Source organism: Saccoglossus kowalevskii, chromosome 1, assembly GCF_978046115.1.
Source record: "Saccoglossus kowalevskii chromosome 1, keSacKowa6.1, whole genome shotgun sequence".
NCBI lineage: Eukaryota > Metazoa > Hemichordata > Enteropneusta > Harrimaniidae > Saccoglossus > Saccoglossus kowalevskii.
In genome coordinates, this window is record NC_140641.1 from 20946389 (window position 1) to 20970514 (window position 24126).

Sequence of the window (24126 nt, forward strand, 5' to 3'; positions counted from 1 at the left end):
ATTGGAGTTATCCATTTATTTAATAAACAAGCAGCCTGTCGGCTGAGATAGCTCCGCTGTTAGCAATGTACATTGCAATTAAAGAACAGAAGATATCATTAGAAAATGAACAATATGTATAGTATCAAAGGAACAGGTTTTCAACAAGAAGTCGAAAATATCACTTTTTACCAAAAATGACAAAAATATTCACCAAAATTAGAGAATTGAAGATATCATTACAAAATGAACAAATCTGAGAGAGGTCCACATGTAGTAGTACCTATATATGTAATATCAAAGCAATTGGACTTGCGGTTTTTAACAAGAAGTCGAAAATATCACTTTTTACCTAAAATGATAAAAATATTCACCAAAATCAGAGTATTAAAGATATCATTACAACATGAACAAATCTGAGAGAGGTCCACATGTAGTACATATATATGTAATATCAAAGCAATTGGACTTGCGGTTTTTAACAAGAAGTTGAACATATCACTTTTTACCAAAAATGACAAAAATATTCTCCAAAATTAGAGAATTGAAGATATCATCATGAAATGAATAAATCTGAGAGAGGTCGACCCAAGGTACATATACACCAAGTATCAAAGCATTCAGGCTTGTAGTTTTCAAGAAGAAGTCGAAAAAGTAAAACATTGACACGGACGACGGACGACGACGGACAATCACTCATATGATAAGCTCCGCTCGACAAAGTCGACAGCGGAGCTACAAATGTGCTATTAAATGCCTACAAGATGAAAATTTTAAAATGAACAAAGTTTCTGCGTGTTTGATTCAATAGTTATGATGTGAAGATGATCAGAACTTTTACTGTTTTCAAAAGATTCGGTATTACGACACAACTTATTTTCATCGTCGTAAACCACAGTCTTATTTACGGCACTCTGCTTTAACGACAACCTATAATTTCGTTTCGTCATTTCCGAAGCGGGATATTTTGAGATGCCATCGTCAAATTCAGGGGCGGTGGTGATGCAACCCTCCTATTTACGATGGTGATGGTGAATCAAATTGTCGAAATACAATGTGAATCTGGTGTTTTTAATTCACAAATAGATGTTGAGGAGAGACCAGCCATTCACTGGTTTAAACTAGTTATCTAACCAGTTTAGATGCCATAAACGTAAATTCCATTATGTAACATTGGACCTTTGTGGTGTCTGACAGTTTCAAGTTCCAACCCCCGAATTGTAGACTAATTTTACACAAGTGACGAGGTTGAAATATGCAGTACAGAGCTGTCACTTGAGGGCGCGACAACAGCCTATGCATTTGCGTAAGTATAGTTGTTCATACGATATAAAGTGCATAGAAAAAACACAGTCACACTGTCTGTGCAGTTCGTGATTATTGATGGTTGAGAACAAGCAGAATATAAACTCCACAAGAAACAAAGATGGATTTAGTTGATGAAAATACCACTGAAAGCATTATGTTATCTTACCGCCCAGAAGGCGGAATCGAACCGCTCCGACGTTAATCGGCTACAGGTTTGAAGCCTGCACTCCAGACCACTGAGGCTCATCCGGGCGAGATAATTCAGTTCAATATGTACCTATATATATGTACGTTTCCATTTCACATGTTCAGTATACACAATGATTGTAAAGTTAATTTAATTTAGTAACGATATGCATCTTTCTAAATGTTCAATTAAGGCAATTAATATATTGAAGACATGTATAAATGACTATCTCTAACTAGAATCTTATTTTAATAACATTAATTTACTTTTTCGTAATTTTAAAATCATGTATTGGCGATTCATTCAGTGTTACACAGAGGTGCCGCATATGAGCGCTACTTCATACATTTGCATAGAGACCAGAGAAAAACGCCAGACTCGAAGTTTATTCAGTTTGTAAATATTGATGATTTGATAAAAAGCAGAATATAACTTTGACAGGAAATAAAGATGGTTTTGGTGGATAAAATTCAAATGAAAGCATTTAGACACCTTACCGCCCAGAAGGCGGAATCGAACCGCTCCGACGTTAATCGGCTACAGGTTTGAAGCCTGCACTCCAGACCACTGAGGCTCATCCGGGCGAGATAATTCAGTTCAATATGTACCTATATATATATATATGTACGTGTCCACTGCACATGTTCAGAATACACAATGATTGTAAAGTTAATAATTATTAATCACGAAATGAACTTTAACTGATAATATGTGACAATTAATTCACTGTTTATTTATAAATCGAATTTCGAGATTAAAACACACTATTGGTCGAGATGTCAGACTTGATTTTAAAGTAATGTCAAAAATCAATTATAATTTATGACAATGAAGCGTGAATCACGCACAATACACTGACGTAATCATAAAACATGAACTGAATTTAATCTAGTTTAGCAATGATATGCGGATTTCTATGTATTTTCCCGTCAAGATAGACAATACAGTCGACATAGTATATTGGAGTTATCCATTTATTTAATAAAAAATGTGCTATTAAATGCCTACAAGGTGAAAATTTTAAAATGAACAAAGTTTCTGCGTGTTTGATTGAATAGTAATGATGTGAAGATGAACTTTTGCTGTTTTCAAAAGATTCGGTATTACGACACAACTTATTTTCTTCGTCGTAAACCAGTCTTAATTACGGCACTCTGCTTTAACGATAATCTATAATTCGTTTGGTTATTTCCGAGGCGGGAATAAATCTTTGGTTATGATCTGCATATTTTAGTTGACAGACAAGAGAACAAAAACAGGAAAAACTCACGCCGTCACATAATATTTTGAGATGCCATCGTCAAATTCATGGGGCGGTGGTGATGTAACCCTCCTGTTGTCGATGGTGATGGTGAATCAAATTGTCGAAATACAATGTGAATCTGATGTTTTTGAATTCACAAATAGATGTTGAGGAGAGACCAGCCATTCACTGGTTTAAATTAGTCATCTAAGCAGTTTAGATGCCGTGAACGTAAATTACACCATGTAACATTGGACCTTTCTGGTGTCTGACTGTTTCAAGTTCCAACCCCCGAATTGTAGACTAATTTTACACAAGTGACGAGGTTGAAATATGCAGTACAGAGCTGTCACTTGAGGGCGCGACAACAGCCTATGCATTGGCGTAAGTATAGTTGTTCATACGATATAAAGTGCATAGAAAAAAACACAGTCACACTGTCTGTTCAGTGCGTGATTATTGATTATTGAGATCAAGCAGAATATAAACTCTACAGGAAACAGAGATGGATTTAGTTGATGAAAATACCACTGAAAGCATTATGTCATCTTACCGCCCAGAAGGCGGAATCGAACCGCTCCGACGCTAATCGGCTACAGGTTTGAAGCCTGCACTCCAGACCACTGAGGCTCATCCGGTCGAGATAATTCAGTTCAATATGTACCTATATATATGTACGTTTCCACTGCACATGTTCAGAATACACAATGATTGTTAAGTTATATATTAATTTAGTAACGATATGCATCTTTCTAAATGTGCAATTAAGGCAATTAATATATTGAAGACATGTATAAATGGTTTTAGTGGATAAAAATACAACTGACAACGTCTCGTCTTCTTACCGCCCAGAAGGCGGGATCGAACCGCTCCAACGCTAATAGGCTACAGGTTTGAAGCCTGCACTCCAGACCACTGAGGCTCATCCGGGCAAGATAATTCAGTTCAATATGTACCTATATATATGTACGTTTCCACTGCACATGTTCAGAATACACAATGGTTGTATACAGTATTGAAGAATTGTTTAAAAGACAAAAAATGGAGTTTGTGAAAATGAATAACTCTTTCCCGCCATCGATTCAAAAGCGATGATGTGAAGATGAACTTTTACTGTTTTCAAAAAATTGAATAATAATAATAACAACTTGTTTTCACCGTCGTAAATCATAACCTTATTCAAGGCATTAATTTTGTACAGCAACTTATAATTTTGTTTTAGTTTTTCGCACATTTTAGTTGTCATAAAATTCACAAACTGAGAAAAAAACAGAACAAAAAACTCGTCGTCACATACTAATATTCGGAGATGACATCGTCATGGTTTTGAGGGATGTTGGTGATGCAAATCGTAAGATCCGAATTTCACGAATTTTGCGTATCACATATCGAGCAACAAATCCATTTTCTGACAATTGCGTAAATAAAATAGAACGTGAAATAGACATCCAGTCAACAATAGTCAACTTCGAACTCATTGGTTTAAATCATTTCCAAAAGAGCAAGGGCTGGTGACGTGTATAGATCAATGTCAGAGTAATTGAGTTATGGTTGATCTGGTAAATCCCCGTATTTATAAATGCATGCAATTATTACTTCCTAAAGTGGACATTTATTTGTATGTACAATGTACTACTACATGTATTTGTGAATCTTGTAATTTCGATTCATTCATATGTTTCACTTTTTGATGAATCTTTATTTAGTTCTTAAAGGCCACCGGCTCATTTCACAATTTACATGGAAAAATAAAAACATAACTGATACTTTCCTGAGGTCAAAAGTCACTTCATGTTAATACATTCTTGTCTCAGAATTTGTGCTTTATGTACAAACATTGCCAGTTTTGTAATTATTTGGTCAGATTTATTTGACATAATGGAATAAAACTTTTCTAACGTTGGATAAGTATATGACCATGAGGGTAATAATTTTTTTCTAATGTTTTCATTCTAAAACGAAGTGGAATTCATTCTCTATTTCAAGGGATTCACACATTTTACATATTCTCTGTTCTACATCCAGTCCCACAAATCTACCCTGTTCTATTTCTAGCCTATGACTAGAGCACCTGATACAAGCAAGAGCCATTTTTAATTTATAAGTTTCTAGACAATACAAATATACTTCTGGGTGAAATGAAGTTTTGATATTTCGATATGTCCGCAGCTTTTCTTTTGAGACAACATCCCCCACCATTCTTGCTTAAATATATCAAATGCTCTGGTCATACATAGTTGCAAAAATGCATCAAAGTCTCCTGGTCGCTGCCATAGCGATACCTCCCCGAACCCATGCACAGATAATATATATTTTACTTTTGTTGCCCAAGTTTCCCTATTATTATTATCAAGTGAAATAGCCAAATCATATGCTTGTCTAGTGACTCTATTTTGAGACATTTTTTGTAGTTTAAACCAGTATTTGAGACAGTTCTTATATGTATGCAAGAAAATTGGAAACCTGCCACATTCTCCCAAAACTACTTCATCGGGTGTTGATGATTTCACCTCCAAAAATGCTTTACAATATTTTCGCTGTACTCTTTCCATCACCTGGTATTTGCTATGCCCCCATATTTCCGCCCCATAGCTTAAAACAGGCAAAACCATACTATCAAATAATTTAAAATAATCTTGGTGAGGCAAGCTCCTAGTTTTTCTTATCATACGAAAAATTGTGTACATGCCCTTTCGCGCTTGTTGTGTAAGCGTTGTTACTGCTTTGCCCCAAGTGTTTCTACTTGAAATAAGTAAACCCAAATATTTATAGTACCCAACAGTATTTACAGGATTGCCATTTAAAAAAACATTTTCACTCCTTTTTAAGTATCCCCACGTCTAAAAACTATAATGTGTGTTTTAGTCATATTTACTGCCATTATCCAAGTTGAGCAAAAAGAGTCTAATATTGCCAAAAGTCTCTGCAGCCCATATGTTTCACAGAGCTGTCGCATGAGGGCGCTACTTCTGTTGTACCCAGAGAGCCTGCAGCCCTGTAGAGAGCAGAAAAAAACGCCAGACACGATATTTATTCGGTTGTGAAATGTTTTTGGATTGATAACAAGCAGAATATAACTTCCATGGGAAATAAAGATGGTTTTAGTGAAATAAAATACAAACGAAAGCAAATTGTCAATATACCGCCCAGAAGGCGGAATCGAACCGCTCCGACGCTAATCGGCTACAGGTTTGAAGCCTGCACTCCAGACCACTGAGGCTCATCCGGGCGAGATAATTCAGTTCAATATGTACCTATATATATGTACGTTTCCACTGCACATGTTCAGAATACACAATGATTGTAAAGTTAATAATTATTAACCACGAAATGAATTTTAGCTGATAATATATGATAATAAATTGACTGTTGATTTGCAAGCATATTTTAAAATTAGAACATTGTTTTAGACGTGATGAAAGACGATGTAATTTTTAAAATAATGTGAAATATATATAAATTATATTTTATTTGAAAACAACGTGCGGGGTGACTTATGCCTACCATATTGCAATATTGCTACATGTAACTAAATTTAAATTGAGTATTAATAACTTAGTTACATGGTGGTCTTAAAATGATAATGAATATATTATTTTAAACCTTGTGTATTTTTTCAGACATTCGATAATAATTTATAAGATTATTTTAAGGCTCAAACATTTGCAATCATGGGGGTGGCTGGAGGAGTGTGACCGGTGCAATTTTGTTTGTTTACGTTGTCTTATTTGTACATTTTTCTTATTCTTAAATATGCCAACGCCAACCGCAACACCTTCTCAATTATTTTTTGTTCAATTGTTCAAGCCCCCCTGATTTTAAATGGACGACCGCTAATCAAGCCACGGTTACTCTTTTTTAGTAACAGTGATCAACCTTCAGTGGCGGTGGCACTGGGGGGGGGGGGGCATGCCACCGGACCCTCCCCTAGTAAAGTCACGAGGTTGGTGAGTGGACCCCCTCCCAATGCAAAATTCCGTGCCCCCGCCGCCTCTGATCTGACAATATTTCGCGGGACATTTCGTTTTTCACAGTTCAAATGCGATTCATTAGATCGAGAACCACTATTTGCAAATACAAACCGACACATCGTACAAATTGACACCGAATTAAGAACAAATGTCTCTAAATATTATCTATCATCATGATGCGCTTTTTTCGTCAATTTTTAACTTTTTCCACTCGCCTAGGGAGTGTATTTTGAATCGCAAGCCTGAATCAAGATGGCGACACCGGAAAGAGTAACCACTTCTGATCAGACTCCAGACTTGCAACCGAACAATCCTCTATCTCGAAAGCTGAACAAAATCTTGGAAACAAGACTTGACAATGACAAGGTACAGTACTCTTGTTAATTACCCCTATCATATTCAATAGCAACGCAGTGACGTGAACGCCACCGATTCTGGCGCTGTTCGTCAGCTGTGACATGTAACTGCAATGTTTCGCTATGGTATGTTGTTTTCCTACACTGCCACGTCTCTCCACGTCACTGCCAACTCGATTTCTTCTCGTCGTAGATCTACAAACCATATTCATTTTCTCGTACACATTGAAATCGTTTATTTGTTATTAGAACATCCTTCTGTAAATTAAACACCGTGCAATTAAAGTACAAATCGAGTATGTGATGCCCTCTACCAAAACCCCAAACACTGAAATGTTTTTGTTACACGCCTCGCATATACATATCTTTTACTCGATCTGAATACCACTTCGGGTAATGTGATGATGTGTGCATGAAATAAAATCCCACCAATTTACCAGTGAAAATATCGCTGGTGTTTTGTTGTCAGTCTCACAAAATCACAAAATTCAGTCCATATTGCAGGTTAGCCAACTTTGGTTTTCTACATTTTGGGACAAGTGGGGGTTTCATCTATAAGACAATAAATCAATTCATTTGCATTTCTTAACTGGGTTGTAGAGTGTAGGGTGTCTGAGTGGGTGGTATAATCTAAAGATGCATTATCCTATAATGCAGTACTGCATTTTGAAATGTTAGTCATAATATTTCAGGAAATTAGGCAAGCATCATATAATAATACTTCTATTGACATAGGCAGCATGCCAGTCGTACATGTATGTGCATAAAAAAGCAAAAGAATATGCAATAAAAGATGAAAAACATTTTCTAGTGAATTGCCCAGAATATAACACACACAGGGAAAACTTCATCCAAAAAATTATGACATTACTTTCATCCAAAAATATAAAATGTACAATTCACATATTCTCACAATTCTCAAGCAAAGATCCTAGCATAATTATAGAACTTGCCAATTATATTTACACAACATTTAAATACTAGTTACATACTTTTTTTTTAATAATATTTTTACATATACCTTGTTATTATTTTAAAAATATTTTTTTTTGCTGTACTTATCCTATGTAAATCTTTTTACACAGAGGAAATAAAAAAATCCAAAAAATTATGACACTACTTTCATCCAAAAATATAAAATGTACAATTCACATATATACTCTCAAGCAAAGATCCTAGCATAATTATAGAACTTGTCAATTATATTTACACAACATTTAAATACTAGTTACTTACATTTTTTTTAATAATATTTTTACATATACCTTGTTATTATTTTAAAAATCTTTTTTTTGCTGTACTTATCCTATGTAAATCTTTTTACACAGAGGAAATAAAGTTATTATTATTATTTATTATGCCTAAATGTTCATATAAGTAGAACAATTTTTATTTGGACAAGGCCCACTAATAACAGGAGCTGCAAATTGCAATAATAATCATGACAACATCTTATTTATTAATATTCCTCTAAGTGATAATTTCTTAGCTACCAGAAATTCCCTATTTTAATGTTATACAGAGCATCTGTTACATTTACTCAGTGTCAACTTGTGGCCTCACAGTTTTCAAGAAAAAAAATGTACATCATTGCATTAGTGCTGGCAGTAACTTGTATGAGCGACTCAAAATGCCAATACATTCTGTTTTCTCTTGCAAACCCTGTATTGCAATTGATTCCGATATCAGTGTTATTAGTGTTCAACTCTATGACGACAGTGCACAAAACTTCCACACCTTACAACAAACGGATACATTATTTAAACTACATGTACATACATGCAGTGTGGGCCACGGCCATAATAATAATCACGTGAGAAATTTTGTTAAAATATGGTTGTTATTAATGTCTTTCTACAGGATGTTCTTGAAGCTTTAAAAGCACTGTCTACGTTTTTCTATGAGAATAATCTACGAACACGTCGTAATTTACGAGGAGATATTGAAAGAAGAAGTCTAGCAATTAATGAACAGTTTGCGCAGGCAACCCAGCAAGTCAAAGAGGTGAGTACTTGAGCAGTTAGCAGGCCCACTCTCAATTTTAAAAATTTTTAACCTCTCTTTAATTTTGATTTGTGGAGAACAATTTTGTATTGTCTGAAAGTGATCTTGGTATTTAACCTTGTGATTCACTTAAATACAAAGACTGTCGGAAGTGTAGTATTTTCTTTATTAGTCCCAATGCAAAAACAAAAACAGGGACTTTAATTTTAGCTGTGTGTGCATGTGTGCATGCAGCTGTACAAACCCTCAACATGGATGTACTGAACCGATTATATTCACACACTTCATACACACACCATATCATAAATATGAACACGCATTTGTTTCACAACCCAATTGAAGATGGCAGCCATTTTAATGTCCAAATCATAATTAAGCATTTCTGCCATTTTAGATCACATTGACAGATTTTTATTTTGTTTTTTATATATTTGATTCAAACCAGCCAACTTGTGGTAATTTTTATTTATTGAATGCTGTTTCAGAGCTGTATCCCTGATATTCCCTGATTGATCACATCACATGTTTTGACTCATTTCAGTTTTGTTTACTATTGTACAACATAGACTTATATAATGGTTATACTCATTTAGTTACATATATAATTTGGTGGCAAACATTCCATAGTTAGTAGCATACCTAGGACATACTTAGAATGTTAAATGTGCAGATGCATGCTTGTGCAATAGACCATTTTCCGTACACTGCGAGATCTCGTGAGATGCATGAAAGACGCGCGTCGAACGTCTGCCGCAAAAATCGAACGATTTGATTTTGAACTAGAATTTCTTTATTTTGCAGCTTACATTGACCGGCCGATCTTCGACTGAGGAATATTGCTTCCGAATACCCTCACTTAATCGAAATTGCCTATCATCAAATGTGGACAGCACATTATTAAGCATGGAAATGTCCCCAAAATACTTTTGCGTTTGTCGAATCCCACGCGATGTTTGACGCCACTACGACGCTATGACCTTTGTTTGTCCTGTTTTTACGTTCGATTTCACGCATTACGCGTGATTCTCGCAGTGTACGGAAAATGGTCAATTTGAATGTTGGTTTTTGGAACACTTTATTATTGATTAGGGGAATCATGAACCTAGCAACGAGAAATGCAATAATTGTGTTCGTTGCTTTTATTGGCATTAAATATCAGATAATGTATTTTCGCTGTAAGAAAAAGACAAAGAGACATTTGAAATATGAATACTAGGGTATTCCATGATAAAGGAGAATACACTAACTAAACTATTTCCTATAATAAATTTCCACACATTCACTGCCCACAGATGGGATATTTCTCAGATGTTGTTTGGGTCAAAATCTTCAAGACTTTGCAAGATGGCATAAACACAATTTGTCCTTCAAATACATAATTTTAATGCATTTTTTTTACAGCAATTAGACAGCATATATCATGATGTGGAATCCATGGGAGTCTGTTGTGAGGAAATGACCAATAGATTAAAGGTACATTCCTTCTCATTTGTGTCAGTAGTTTAGTTTTACTGATTGTTTTTTTATTCATGACATTTAATGTAATTCATTTAATTTCAGTGATTTTCAATTTGCATAAAGATATATACTGTAAAATCTGTATTAAAAGCCACGGTTTCTATTAAAATGATACAATGCAATAGAGGGGATGTGGTTTCTATTAGAGCACATACACATATGAGAAATGTTGATTTTTTGGTTCTCAATTGTTCAAAAAGAATGTGTGCGATTTCTATTAGGGATGTGGCTTTTAATACAGATTTTACGGTACTTGATGTTTTTAGCTCCGCTGTCGACTTTGTCGAGCGGAGCTTATCATATGAGTGATTGTCCGTCGTCGTCGTCCGTGTCAATGTTTTACTTTTTCGACTTCTTCTTGAAAACTACAAGCCTGAATGCTTTGATACTTGGTGTATATGTACCTTGGGTAGACCTCTCTTAGGTTTGTTCATTTCATGTTGATATCTTCAATTCTCTAATTTTGGTGAATATTTTTGTAATTTTTGGTAAAAAGTGATATTTTCGACTTCTTGTTAAAAACCGCAAGTGCAATTGCTTTGATATTACATATATAGGTACTACATGTGGACCTCTCTCAGATTTGTTCATTTTGTAATGATATCTTTAATTCTCTAATTTTGGTGAATATTTTTATCATTTTTGGTAAAAAGTGATATTTTCGACTTCTTGTTAAAAACCGCAATTTCAATTGCTTTGATACTACATATATAGGTACTACATGTGAACCTCTCTCAGATTTGTTCATTTCGTGATGATATCTTCAATTCTCTAATTTTGGTGAATATTTTTGTAATTTTTGGTAAAAAGTGATATTTTCGACTTCTTGTTAAAAACCACAAGTCCGATTGCTTTGATATTACATATATAGATACTACATGTGCACCTCTCTCAGATTTGTTCATTTCGTGGTGATATCTTCAATTCTCTAATTTTGGTGAATATTTTTGTAATTTTTGGTAAAAAGTAATATTTTCGACTTCTTGTAAAAAATCAATAGTCTGATTGCTTTGATATTACATATATAGGTACTACATGTGCACCTCTCTCAGATTTGTTCATTTCGTGATGATATCTTCAATTCTCTAATTTTGGTGAATATTTTTGTAATTTTTGGTAAAAAGTAATATTTTCGACTTCTTGTAAAAAATCAATAGTCTGATTGCTTTGATATTACATATATAGGTACTACATGTGGACCTCTCTCAGATTTGTTCATTTTGTGATGATATCTTCAATTCTCTAATTTTGGTGAATATTTTTGTAATTTTTGGTAAAAAGTGATATTTTCGACTTCTTGTTAAAAACCAAAAGTTCAATTACCTTGATATTACATATATAGATACTACATGTAGACCTTTCTTAGATTTGTTCATTTCGTGATGATATCTTCAATTCTCTAATTTTGGTGAATATTTTGGTCATTTTTGGTAGAAAGTGATATTTTCGACTTCTTGTTAGAAACTGTAAGTCTGATTGCTTTGATACTATACATATTGTTCATTTTCTAATGATGTCTTCAGTTCTTTAATTGACATGTGCATTGCTAACAGCGGAGCTATCTCAGCCGATAGGCTGCTTGTTTAGTTTCCCTGTTCATAAAGCTTCATCTTTTCCCTGGCCTGCTGTAATAGGTGGTTTCCCGTTCACTGTGAAATCTCCTGTATTGCATGACAGTGGTGGAGCAGATGTCTGCTGCAAAAATCAAATAATTTGATTACGAAAATGGTCTATTCAGAACAATGGCAATCTGCTCACATAATAGTTCTATGTCTCCAATAAAACTTTAGGAATGATATGTGAGTGCAATTTTAATCTGTGAAATATCTCCTCATTTCTAGAATGCCAGAAGCCAGACATCTGATCTGATCAATAAGACTACCAAGCTGCAGGCTGAAAGGTATTATTAAGCTCCATCCTCACATCACACTACCCTGTGTGCACTTGATTCCATTTACTTTGAAAATTCTTTGTGAATATGTGAATCCAGGGAATGAAAAATGTTGTATCGGTAATGGCTCTTCTGAGGTCATCCATAAGGTTATACAATGGGTCTTATTAGTAATTGTCATGGATACTATAAACTCTGTTGAAATTTGTTAGTCCTTCCATAGGAGCATTTTATTAGTCCCCGTTCGGACGCAGTCCAAAAACGGGGACTTATGTTTTGCCCTGTGTGCGTCCGTGCGTCCGTGATCACCTGTATCTCGAACATGCATGGACCGATTAATTTCAAACTTCACTCATACATCACACCTTATATGGGACATATGCACATGCATTTTTTTCATGATCTGATTAACGATAGCCGAATAGCGGCCATTTTAAGGCCGAAAATGCATCAAAATCGCACATTTTCACCATTCCGGACCCGGATCTCAGTTATGCATGGACGGATTTTGTTCAAATTTGGTACATACATTAAACATAATAGGACCTTGATGCACGTCATTTTTTTTTTTGGATCGGGTTCGAAATGGCGAACTGGCGGCCATTTTGTTTTAAAGAATTCAGTTCTGGATCCGTATCTGAGACATGCTTGGATTGATCGAGTTCAAACTTCACACACACAAGGTACATCATGTCACAAATATGTATGTGCATTTGTTTCATGATCTCATTAACGATAGCCAAATGGCGGCCGCTTTAAGGCCGAAAATGCATTGAAATCGCACATTTTCACCATTCCGGACCCGGATCTCAGTTATGCATGGACGGATTTCATTCAAATTTGGTACATACATTAAACATAATCGGACCTTGATGCACGTCATTTTTTTTTCGGATCAAGTTCGAAATAGCCGACTGGCGGCCATTTTGTTTTAAAGAATTCAGTTCTGGATCCGTATCCGAGACATGTCTGGATTGATCAAGTTGAAACTTCACACACACAAGGTACATCATGTCACAAATATGTATGTGCATTTGTTTCATGATCTCATTAACGATAGCCAAATGGGGGCCGCTTTAAGGCCGAAAATGCATTGAAATCGCACATTTTCACCATTCCGGACCCGTATCTCAGTTATGCATGGATGGATTTTGTTCAAATTTGGTACATACATTAAACATAATAGGACCTTGATGCACGTCTTTTTTTTTTTTCGGATCAAGTTCGAAATGGCCGACTGGCGGCCATTTTGTTAAAGAATTCAGTTCTGGATCCGTATCCAAGACATGTCTGGATTGATCAAGTTCAAACTTCACACACACATGGTACATCATGTCACAAATAGATATGTGCATTTGTTTCATGATCTGCTTAACAATAGCGGAATGATGGCCATTTTAAGGCCGAAAATGCATCAAAATCACATATTTTCACAATTCCAGAACCGGATCTCAGTCATGCATGGATGGATTTTGTTCAGATTTAGCACAATGTGTTGTACATATGCAGGTGCATTTCGGTCATGATCTGCTTTGAATGTATATGTCACTCAAATATGAACGGAACGAGGACGTGTCATTGACAATGACTTGTTTTCTCTCTGAAATTTCATCAACCCAGGAAGAGTATGTTGAGAATCTTAGTTCAGGTCTGCATAGTTTTGTGTTCAACTGGGCCTAGTTGGCGGCAGGATAGCAGGTTGAATTGCCATTATGATTGGAAGATGGTTACACAACCTAGTCATGTACTGGGGTAGTCCCAAACATAGAATATCGTTTCTGTGGCAAAGTGCACTATATGTCACCATTCATGCTTACTGCAGTATTTTGTGTTACAAAGATACAAAAGCTGATAGTTGTGATGAAAGGGTTGACAACTCTTGCAATGATCATTGCTTTTCAAGCAAGATAGAACTTTGTTTTTCATTTTAAATACCGCTTAAGAAATTTATTTTGTCTTTTTGTCAGCCAACGTTTACAGATGAGAGCCGAAGTTGCTGATGCGTTTCTAAATAAATTTCAACTGAAGCCTGAAGAAGCTAAACTTCTGAGAGGAACCAGAGATGGTCATCTTCATGAGGTACACACATATATTATCAATTCATTTTATGGTCATTTGAGTATAAAGTTATAAATATCTGTACATTCATTTTTATACTAAAGTTCATATCACAAAAAATAGGTTTTCTGAATTCTTTTTTGGTAAATGTTGACATGCTGTAGTTAGTCTAATACAGACCTAAAGATGCTTGGCAGCACTGTTTTCATGCAGGATTTGGAAAATGAGGGGAAAACTTCCCCCATCATGATTTTGTAGCATTGTATTGTAAAAGTGACATGTGTTTACATTGTTAGCCATGTTGAAAACGTGTCTTTTCAAGAGTGTTTGATACTGCAGGAATGGTCAGCTACATATGTACATTGTAAATTACATATTGCATTATTTGGAATTCCCATGACGTCATTTCCAGTTTGCAGATGAGACAAAGCCAGTTATCAATGTTTTTCAGTTACTGAAATAGACCATAAGTAAATAAGAAAAAAAAATGCACAAAAACATAAACACATCAAAAATTAGCGGATAGGATCTCCCAAAATTGGCATGAACCATGAAACTGTGTGCCTGGATAAGACATTGTGGTTGTCTATTCAAACATTCTAAAGCATCATTACCGATAACATAAATCAACCCAATTTGTGCGTTCATTACACCTACACGTTTTGCCGCCTCGTTTAATTCTCACCCAGCATGATACATTTATTAAAAATTTGACAAATCTTATTTTCTATTTTCTTCACGTAGGATTTTTTCAAAGCAATGGAAAGAGTAAAACAGATTCACAATGACTGTAAAGTTTTGCTTCGAACAAATCAACAGACAGCTGGGTAAGTCTTTCATGTAAAATTATCAAAGCTAATATTTCATTCAAAATAAAATAAAATTTATTTGATGTATTTTGCTTACTTCAGAAAAGATTTTATCAGTATATACTAAAAGATACAATGAATAGTTTAAAGTAAACTGTTAAAGGCTCATGCACAGAATTTTTTTTTATCCATGTTTAAACGAATATTAGGTAACTTTGTTCACAGTCCCTCTATCCCCGGTCTAGAAACGGTCATTGTATTAGGTGTGAATTGGTCTCCTTCCCTGGCAAAGGCGCATTGCGGGTGTGGGCAAAGCATTGTCACGTGATCAGTACGTGATTTGACATCGTCCGTGTTATGTATTTTTTTTACAACTTAGTTGTTTATTACAGAATTCGTACTTTTTCACATAATTTTTTAATCACGATATCTGTATAAAGTCATATATTAGCCGGTGAGTAGTTCTTTAATTCATCTATTTTACCAGCAACGACACATTTTCGCAACAAATTTTCATACCTTTACCCAGATATTTGATTTTGGGGTGATTGAAATTAACTCAATTTTATTTACCATACTTCTCGGCGCGAAACCAATATTTGTCTTCGATTTTGACATTTTATAATCGAAACATATCATTAAAAATTGGTGGGCTGATTTGTTATTTGTCACACCGCATTTTATTAATGTTAAATTGAGCGACTTTTATGGATGCTTTTTAGATCGTAAATGCAAATGGCGACGTTTTGAAATGACAATGTACTCAATTCTGTGCTAAAAAAATCATTTATATACAAACATTGAAGCATTGTTATATACTTTTACATAGAATAAAGTCATTAGTTGTTGTATAGTTGACTTGAACTGTTATGAACCCCCCAAGAATCAGAAATATCACAGGTTTTTCGATCGACTACGTTAACATGAACGACGCCATTTTGACAAGATTTTTTTAGCGATGTCAGCATGTTGGCACGCAAAGTTTTTCCCTATTAAAACGAGAAGATTAAGATAATTCCCGATATTAATCTTTGAATTGCAGGAACTGGATGTTTATGAGTTGGTAGGCTGGTGGTGATGCGTATCAGGGTTCAAAAAACCCAAATTTCATAGTGATAATTTTGTTTACATGTTTGTTTACGTTGTGGTTGCCCGAATTTGAAGTCAAAGTGAAGTCATACAATGAGGTATCGCTTTGCATGACGGTAACTTTTGAAGGTATTGTAATCTGTCTGACTTCCTGACTCCCTCGGCCCGCGTGTGAACGGTTTGTTTACCCGCACTGCGGTTCGAGACAAAAGAACGCTAGTCGTTTCCAGACCGGGGATAGAGGGACTGTGCTTTGTTTTACCAAATGAGCAAACACATGATTATGTTATATGGTATATATTATGATAGTAACATGCAAATAGCAAATTTTTGTTTGTACACAATAATCATTTTGCAGCTGTGTAGATGTGTTTGTACAGGTATACACATCACATGTACTCCTTATTAAACATGTTACTCTGTGTGTATGACCTTGCCACCACAATGGTCAGTCAATAATACATAGATTAACAAATAAGAAAAAAAAAACGCATTCAAATGCAGCTTTAAATTATAACATGAAAATCACACATACTTTTTTTTGCACATTATACATAATTATGTAAATTTAGCACAACAGACAAGGTATTTTATTGATATCGTTTATTGATGTTTATTTTTTAACTTTTTTTTTGAATTTTTAGACTGGAAATAATGGAATCTATGGCCTTACACCAGGAGACTGCATATGAACGACTATACAGGTGGACGCAAGGTAAATGACTTCTATATTTATCATCAGATGTCTTCTCTGCTGGCTGCCATCAGACAATCTGGTTTTTCAGAATTTATTTTTTATTTTTTTATATTCAGAATATTGAAGGAATATATTACAGGGGGAATGTCTATCTTATCTTATGTGCCTACGATTGTGATTGTGTTTCTAAAGTTGATATGACTCACAGAACGTACAGAGATTGTCACCCTATAGGAATTTGTGATTTGGTAAAATGTTATTCAAATCTTTTATAAACTTACTTCTAAAGTAAGTGAAAATAAAAACAAAAGAAATCTTCTTTTCCCAGCAGTCAACAGTTGACCCAACTTGATTATTTTATTAAGATTTAGAGAAGTGGTTCAATTAATAAAAGTAGAAGGAGAAACTCTAATTCAATTTATTAATTTCAGATTTCAGGTCAATTACCTACTTCTGATGAGCTCTTAGACCTAGACTAGTATCATGTTAGTTAACCCAATAAATTCCTTTTCAGGTGAATGTCGTTTACTGAGTAGCGACTCTGTAGAGGTATCACCACTGCTGTGTCAAGCAGTGCAAGCACTGCAGGACAGACCTGTATTGTTTAGGTAAGTTAGTTTACCCTCAGGGCTATAACCTTGTAACTGACCAATAATATTTCTTGAGAATTTGTTTTCTTTTAAAGTTGTGGGAGGTATGACAATTGTTATATTTCTCATTCCATATTAGGTATTCTTTAGATGAATTTGGTACAGCTAGAAGAACAGCTGTGGTTAGAGGATTTATTGATGCCCTTACTCGTGGAGGTGAGTTCAGATATAGATTACAGTTTACACACCAAATTAAACTACAATATCATTACTGTGTTGCTTATCATCACTTCACGACCTTTATATTTTCCTATACATACCAATTCGAAAAAAATCTGGTGTAGGCACAGGCTGTGATCACTTTTAATTTACACTCACTGATGTACATTGCCACAAACTACCTCTGATCAACTACCTGTATAACTCATGCTGAGGGAGCATGCATTCTTCTGAAGGTATCCATCCACCAATAATGAGTATAAAGTATGTCTAACTACAGAGCGTGGTCTGTATTATAAATTCTGATTGCGTGATGAACTTTAAAGACCTGAATATGATTTACGTACTATATATGTTTTGTTCAGATGATGTTAGAAGCAATGTATGTGACCGTAAATTAAAAAAGGTCAGCCCATCTACTTTAATCTGATTTTAATCAGATTAGATACCAGCGATTTGAGTACTTATTCAGACATTTTGCTGACAACAGCACTTTCAAAAATGTTTGAGGTTTTATGTTTATCACTGTGTTAATTATCACATACTTATACATACATGTGTGTGTGTGCACTACAGGTCCTGGGGGAACTCCACGTCCCATAGAGCTCCATTCCCATGATCCATTGCGATATGTTGGCGATATGCTGGCATGGTTACATCAGGCTTCGGCCTCAGAAAAAGAACATTTGCAAGGTTTAGTTAAACTAGCCACACAGCAAGGTCAGTATGTTCTCATTTTGCTGCTGTTCTTTTGTATCAGAAAAATATGAGAACTTGTCTTTATAGTGATACAAAAAGTTGGATCATAGAAATTAAATTAGGTAATTTGTCAGATGGAAACCCTGCATAATCTGGAACTGGATGTCGATTCAACATAACATAATAAATACAAAGTTTGTAACTAATTGATTCCTGTCTATTTCAGCTGGGGCACTGCAGATATATGAAATTTTAGGTCACATCACGGAAGGTGTTTGCAGACCATTTAAGGTGATAGAATGTACATTTCATTATATCAGCTCAGTCATCGCATGCATACAACTCGTGCAACACATTGTAACTTGTAACATTTAAACGTGTTTTAAGTGTTGACTGTTTTGGTTTACATTTCTTGAATGTGGTTATTTTAATTTCAATTTAACTATTGTGTTATTGCAGGTGAGAGTGGAGCAGGTATTGGTTTCAGAACCAGGTCCTGTTATTTTGTATAAATTAGCCAATCTCTTGAAGTTCTATCATCACACAATAGGGTAAGTCATCATGTTTCTGTTGCATAATTAATTACTTAATTTGCATAATTATTTGTAAGTGATTCCATGATTCCTATAGAGTATGCAGTAATAGTTGTTAGGTGTTCATATCCATACATCTAGTGGGAATGTACATGTATTTCTAACTATCTTTCACTGATTGGAGAAATGTTATGATGACGACAACTGAAACCTTTTGGTATGGCCAACTGGTGGCCATTCCATTTGAAGAAAAATAATGCTATTCATGTATTGAGTGTTTTTTTGACACTTTAGGTTTACAATAAACCAACGTTAAATATAATATCAACAAACCATCTTCCCTTGCCATCTTGTTGAAGCTTTCTGTTAAAAAATAACACAATCTGTTTTTCTTATTACCTACTTTTTAAATATGTGTTTGATAGTGGGATTACACATACATTGTAATAGTCATAGTTTGTTTTATTTATTTCAGACAACTACTTGGGTCAGATGCTGTGTTGTTGACTACTTTAGCTGAAGTTCATGAATTAAGTCAAAGAATGTTCTATGCTGCTCTTAATGCTCATGCACAAAGGCTTATGGAAAAGGTAAGTACCTTATAACTGTCATTATGTTTATACCGTACTCATGTGACTTAGCGACCATGCCAAACTAAGTGCCCCCCCCCACTTGTGGGGGATTTCTATTTTTAGGGTCTATTTTGACCAAGCACCCACCCCTTTCAACACACATTAACTTGAATACATACTAAAGTCAAATTATCCCTGAACCCCTGGCCAATATTCATTCAATTATAGATGTACATGTATAAGGAATTTTAAAGCATTTCATTCAGTTTTAAGTGTATTCACTTTAGTGTTTTGTCACTTTTCAAAAGTCAACCATAGAGCATACTTTTCCAAGAGAATTTTTGCCATCACAAACGTTCCTGCATGAGGAAAAAGCAAATAAGATGCAGCATATTTTTAGTGGATCAGTGGCTTATTTAAAATGAATTGATAGATGGTAGTGTGTTGAAACAGTTTGATTTGATGTCAGGTTAATATGTGTCATCTCACGATTCCTTTTACAGGTAGAGTTACCTCCAGCGGATCTTGGCGCGACTCAGTCCTTGAATCAATCTTTGGCATTATTAAGGGAAGTTCTTGCATCGCATGATTCATCAGTAGTACCGCTTGATGCCCGACAGGAAGACTTTGCCAAGGTATTCATGAAGCATTGTAGTTGTATTGTTCTGAATAAGAACAATAATAATAGCAAAACTTTCAATTTAGTTTCAAGTTTAGTTATGCTGATGTTGGCGAAAGATGTGAAAAAGAATAAATATAAAATTTAGTAAATATAAATTTACTAAAGATGTCATTATGTCATGAAATCTCTGCAAATGATTTAGTCTTGAGTTGATATGTGGTATTGAATATTCATGATATGCATAATTTATGCAAATGAAGGTTGATTGCTTGTTGTGTCAGTTGATAATAACAATATTTGACTCCTCTTCGTATAGGTGTTGTCTTGTGTATTAGATCCACTGTTACAAATGTGTGCAGTGTCTGCCAGTAAACTGAATCCAGCTGATATGGGTGTTTATATGGTGAATTGTATTTATGCAATGCAGTCCACCTTGGCCCTATATGAATTCACTGATCAAAGACTGGAAATGCTAGCTGGACAGGTAAGTGCAGCTCAACGTAGAGTAGTGTATATTCTGGAAAGAGATCATTAAATAATGTACATGAATCCACAGCTGCCTGAAACATATACTGACTGGAAACATATCCAAACCAAACCTTTTTGTACTGGAAATACATTTTTCCAATCTTTCTCGTAAAACTGTGTGCATTTTGTCAGTTTTTTTAGTCTGTGGTTTAGTTGGGTGTCTCAGAATCTTCTGTCACTAGGCAAATCAGTTTTGAATATTTATGTCACAGTAATTTGCACTCTTGGATTTGGTGTACCATTTAACACAATGTTGGACTAGTGAAATAACTGAAAATAGATGCAGTACTGTACCCATACATTCAATACTAATATACAATAAAACCTAACTTTCTCCAGTCACCACTCTATAGAAAACAGTTGCATCATTTTCTTTGTTGTTCAATTTACTCTGTAGTACATTGTATGTTTGTATAACTAGTGTAAGCAAAGAGCAACATTTGCACTAAGTTGGTTGTTAGATGCTGACCATTATTCATTCTATCAATAGATTGAAGCTCACCTTGATACTATAGTTAGTGAACAGGCTTCCTATGTTTTATCACGAACTGGGTTATCACACATCTACAGTATTATACAACAACATCAGTTGAAAGAGGTAACATTGATTTTTATAAGGAGATATGTTTTAATTTATTCACTCAGTGAAAAAATGACGAGAAACTGCCGAATCAAACGCGTGTTCTAAGTGGGATTCAAACTCGTACATGTGACAATGAAGTCTCATACTATCGGCTGGGTCATTTGACATTACTAAAAAAGGTGTTTGTGTCTAATTGGTTACAAATTAACAGACATAATTTGAATTCTATTTGTAGGGTCCTTTAGCGTCAATACATGGTATGGATGCCACTACAGTCAGATCTGCCATGGTAAGTTAATTACCACTGCATTATTTTACATTACATCACAAGTACATTATTTATATCCAATAAAGTTGGAAATTTGCGTAATTATTGGACTCTGTGTCCTTATTTGCATAGCTATTTGATGCCGATACTAGAAATTATTGTATTCTAAAACTCCATAGCTTATAGTAGTACATCTATAATTAAACATTTTTTTCTTTAACTTTCATTTTTCATTTAACAGAGCAAATTTGACTCGTATCTATCATCACCAGATAGTTTAACAATGCCACAGTTGAATTTCCTACAGAGCACTTCATTAAGGTATGTGTTTTATTTTCGGTTGCCAGGCTACCATAATATTGATATCATATGTCAAAAGGGTTGCTATATTTGTGGCCACCATAAACACATGTATTTTGTTTATGGGGATGGTTGATGTAGGCATCTAAATTGCCTTTCAATGCTAGTTGAAGTTGTACAAATAACATACATTACTACAATGAGATATTACAAGAATGCAACACAGTCAGTATTGTGTAACTGTGTAATGGAAGTCAAAGTATTTCCTGATTGCATACTTTGTAATTTTCTCATGAGCCCCATAGAAATAGAAATATAATTACTGTATGTGTTAGCATCTGCAAGCCTCCAAATAAAGGAGGCGTCCATCTTGTATTCAAATGCCTCTGCATGTATATTGCATAAACATGTGGTTTTCATACACGTTACTGATGCCATAAATGCATAAGGAAACAAGTACATTTACCTATTGTCAGTAGTGCTTGTCTTAGTTTATATAAAAACCTGTATGAACGCATTATATTGTTCTCACTATGAGGTGTATATCACATTCTACTGGGTATATATTATTTACTTCACAGTGCAACATAATTTGCATATGACTGGCATATGTTTGAAACCATGATGCCAATTCACATTTCAGAAGGTCATGCCATTTTAAGGCACAATATAAAAGTATAATATTAAAATTTGTGTTATTTCACTACTTTTTTTTCAAACAGGAGAACTGTACATAAAAGGTCCACAGAGCTTGTATCAGCTGCTTATGACTTCCTGTATCAAGCCATCACCAATCCTAGCAACGGTTACAAAGAACCAAGATCCATTGTTATTAGAACTCCACAACAAGTGAAAACGTTACTATCATAATTTAACACTGTAGATATTCATTTGAAGCGCTAAATTATATATAAATTTAATGTTTAACAATGTTGCTAAGGATGTACTTCGACCTAGCATTTATTGTATTCATACAATATACCAATATTTATTGCCATTTTGATAATTCCTGCAACAAGTATTGGGTACATGGACATTTTCCAGTAAATATTTGTGGACGATTGTAGCATATGGGATTCAAAGTTTTGATTTGTCTGTGGTTATATTAATCATTCATTGGTCAGCTTACACACTTCATGGATTGCACATACATTTTGTTGGGGGGTGATCAGCTGCATGAATGCTTTAGATGGCTTTGTTTGAATGGTCAGTGATCAGCAGTTTACATGCTTCATACTTTTTAGGCAAACATGTTTGTGTTAACTGCAGATAATTTGACAATTCCGCATGATAAGTTAAAATATTTGGCTACATCATCAGTATTTTGAGCTTTAGCATCACTGTCAAGCAGTCATGCACATTTTGCAACATTGTTCTTTACCATATTCTCTGCAAATTTCGATCAAGATAGTTAATGAAAACTTTAAATGCAGTTTCCACTAACTGCAATATCAGCTGCCTGTATTAAACTTCTTGTGGACGAAATATGGTATACATACATTTGACTGGTACATGCATGAGACAACTTTCAATGTATTTAATTTACAATTTAAGAAAGAAAAACTAAAAATATATGAGATGGGCATATGTAACAGAAGTTTATGTTAACGTATATGTGCTGTGCTACATAATAATGTTCTTATGTGAAACATTACGTTTCTCCTTCCCAAAAACTGTTGACTACTAATCTAGTTTCAGATAAATCATATTTTGTTTTATTATGTATGAAGTTCTTGCATCTGAGCTTTATCAGATCACAAACTGCATGTTGGAAACATTTTCTGCATATGTTTTCAGTAATCTGATTAAAATTTATTTTGTGGGCGAGTTGACTTTCATTTTGATGTACATATCTGGGAATATCTTACATGGAATTAAAAATGAATTATTAAACAAACTGATGAAGAGTTATTGCATAATTGTGGGTATTCTACTTTAAAGACTGGGACTAATGGTCATGTTTACATGAATTGGGACAGACTTGTATTCTTAAAACTACACAGGCAGTACGAGTTTGCATATGGACACATGTTTAGTAAGTTAAGTCACGATCAAATTCAAGATGACCAATCGACTGATGTTTTGACTTCTTTCTCTAGCGT

The 24126-nt window shown here is 34.7% G+C and overlaps 1 protein-coding gene and 5 non-coding genes across 6 annotated transcripts; 1 reads left to right on the forward strand and 5 right to left on the reverse strand.

Annotated features, from left to right (window-relative positions):
* Window positions 1-1453: 1453 nt before the first annotated feature.
* Window positions 1454-1540, reverse strand: TRNASTOP-UCA (transfer RNA opal suppressor (anticodon UCA)). The gene has a single exon. It is a non-coding gene; the product is annotated as a tRNA-Sec (tRNA).
* A 431-nt stretch (window positions 1541-1971) lies between these two features.
* Window positions 1972-2058, reverse strand: TRNASTOP-UCA (transfer RNA opal suppressor (anticodon UCA)). Its single transcript has one exon. It is a non-coding gene; the product is annotated as a tRNA-Sec (tRNA).
* A 1212-nt stretch (window positions 2059-3270) lies between these two features.
* On the reverse strand, window positions 3271-3357 carry TRNASTOP-UCA (transfer RNA opal suppressor (anticodon UCA)). Its single transcript has one exon. It is a non-coding gene; the product is annotated as a tRNA-Sec (tRNA).
* Window positions 3358-3562: 205 nt separating this feature from the next.
* Window positions 3563-3649, reverse strand: TRNASTOP-UCA (transfer RNA opal suppressor (anticodon UCA)). The gene has a single exon. It is a non-coding gene; the product is annotated as a tRNA-Sec (tRNA).
* A 2211-nt stretch (window positions 3650-5860) lies between these two features.
* TRNASTOP-UCA (transfer RNA opal suppressor (anticodon UCA)) lies at window positions 5861-5947 on the reverse strand. The gene has a single exon. It is a non-coding gene; the product is annotated as a tRNA-Sec (tRNA).
* A 973-nt stretch (window positions 5948-6920) lies between these two features.
* LOC100373000 (conserved oligomeric Golgi complex subunit 6-like) lies at window positions 6921-23921 on the forward strand. The gene is made up of 19 exons (XM_085499790.1): window positions 6921-7054; window positions 8905-9048; window positions 10450-10521; window positions 12408-12466; window positions 14425-14536; window positions 15260-15342; window positions 17058-17128; window positions 17625-17718; window positions 17840-17916; window positions 18496-18639; window positions 18845-18909; window positions 19078-19169; window positions 19627-19741; window positions 20227-20358; window positions 20662-20829; window positions 21364-21471; window positions 21692-21745; window positions 21966-22045; window positions 22747-23921. Exons 1-19 carry the CDS (start codon window positions 6941-6943, stop codon window positions 22892-22894), a joined length of 1932 nt encoding a protein of 643 aa, XP_085355916.1. The 5' UTR covers window positions 6921-6940; the 3' UTR covers window positions 22895-23921.
* Window positions 23922-24126: the final 205 nt, after the last annotated feature.

What these genes read in the sequence shown, in the direction of transcription:
- LOC100373000 (XM_085499790.1), top strand. Translation starts at nt 6,941, where the DNA reads ATGGCGACACCGGAAAGAGTAACCACTTCTGATCAGACTCCAGACTTG. An exon ending in GACAGACCTGTATTGTTTAG is followed by an intron (nt 17,719 to 17,839) that starts GTAAGTTAGTTT and finishes ATTCCATATTAG; the next exon opens with GTATTCTTTAGATGAATTTG. An exon ending in TGATGCCCTTACTCGTGGAG is followed by an intron (nt 17,917 to 18,495) that starts GTGAGTTCAGAT and finishes TGTGCACTACAG; the next exon opens with GTCCTGGGGGAACTCCACGT.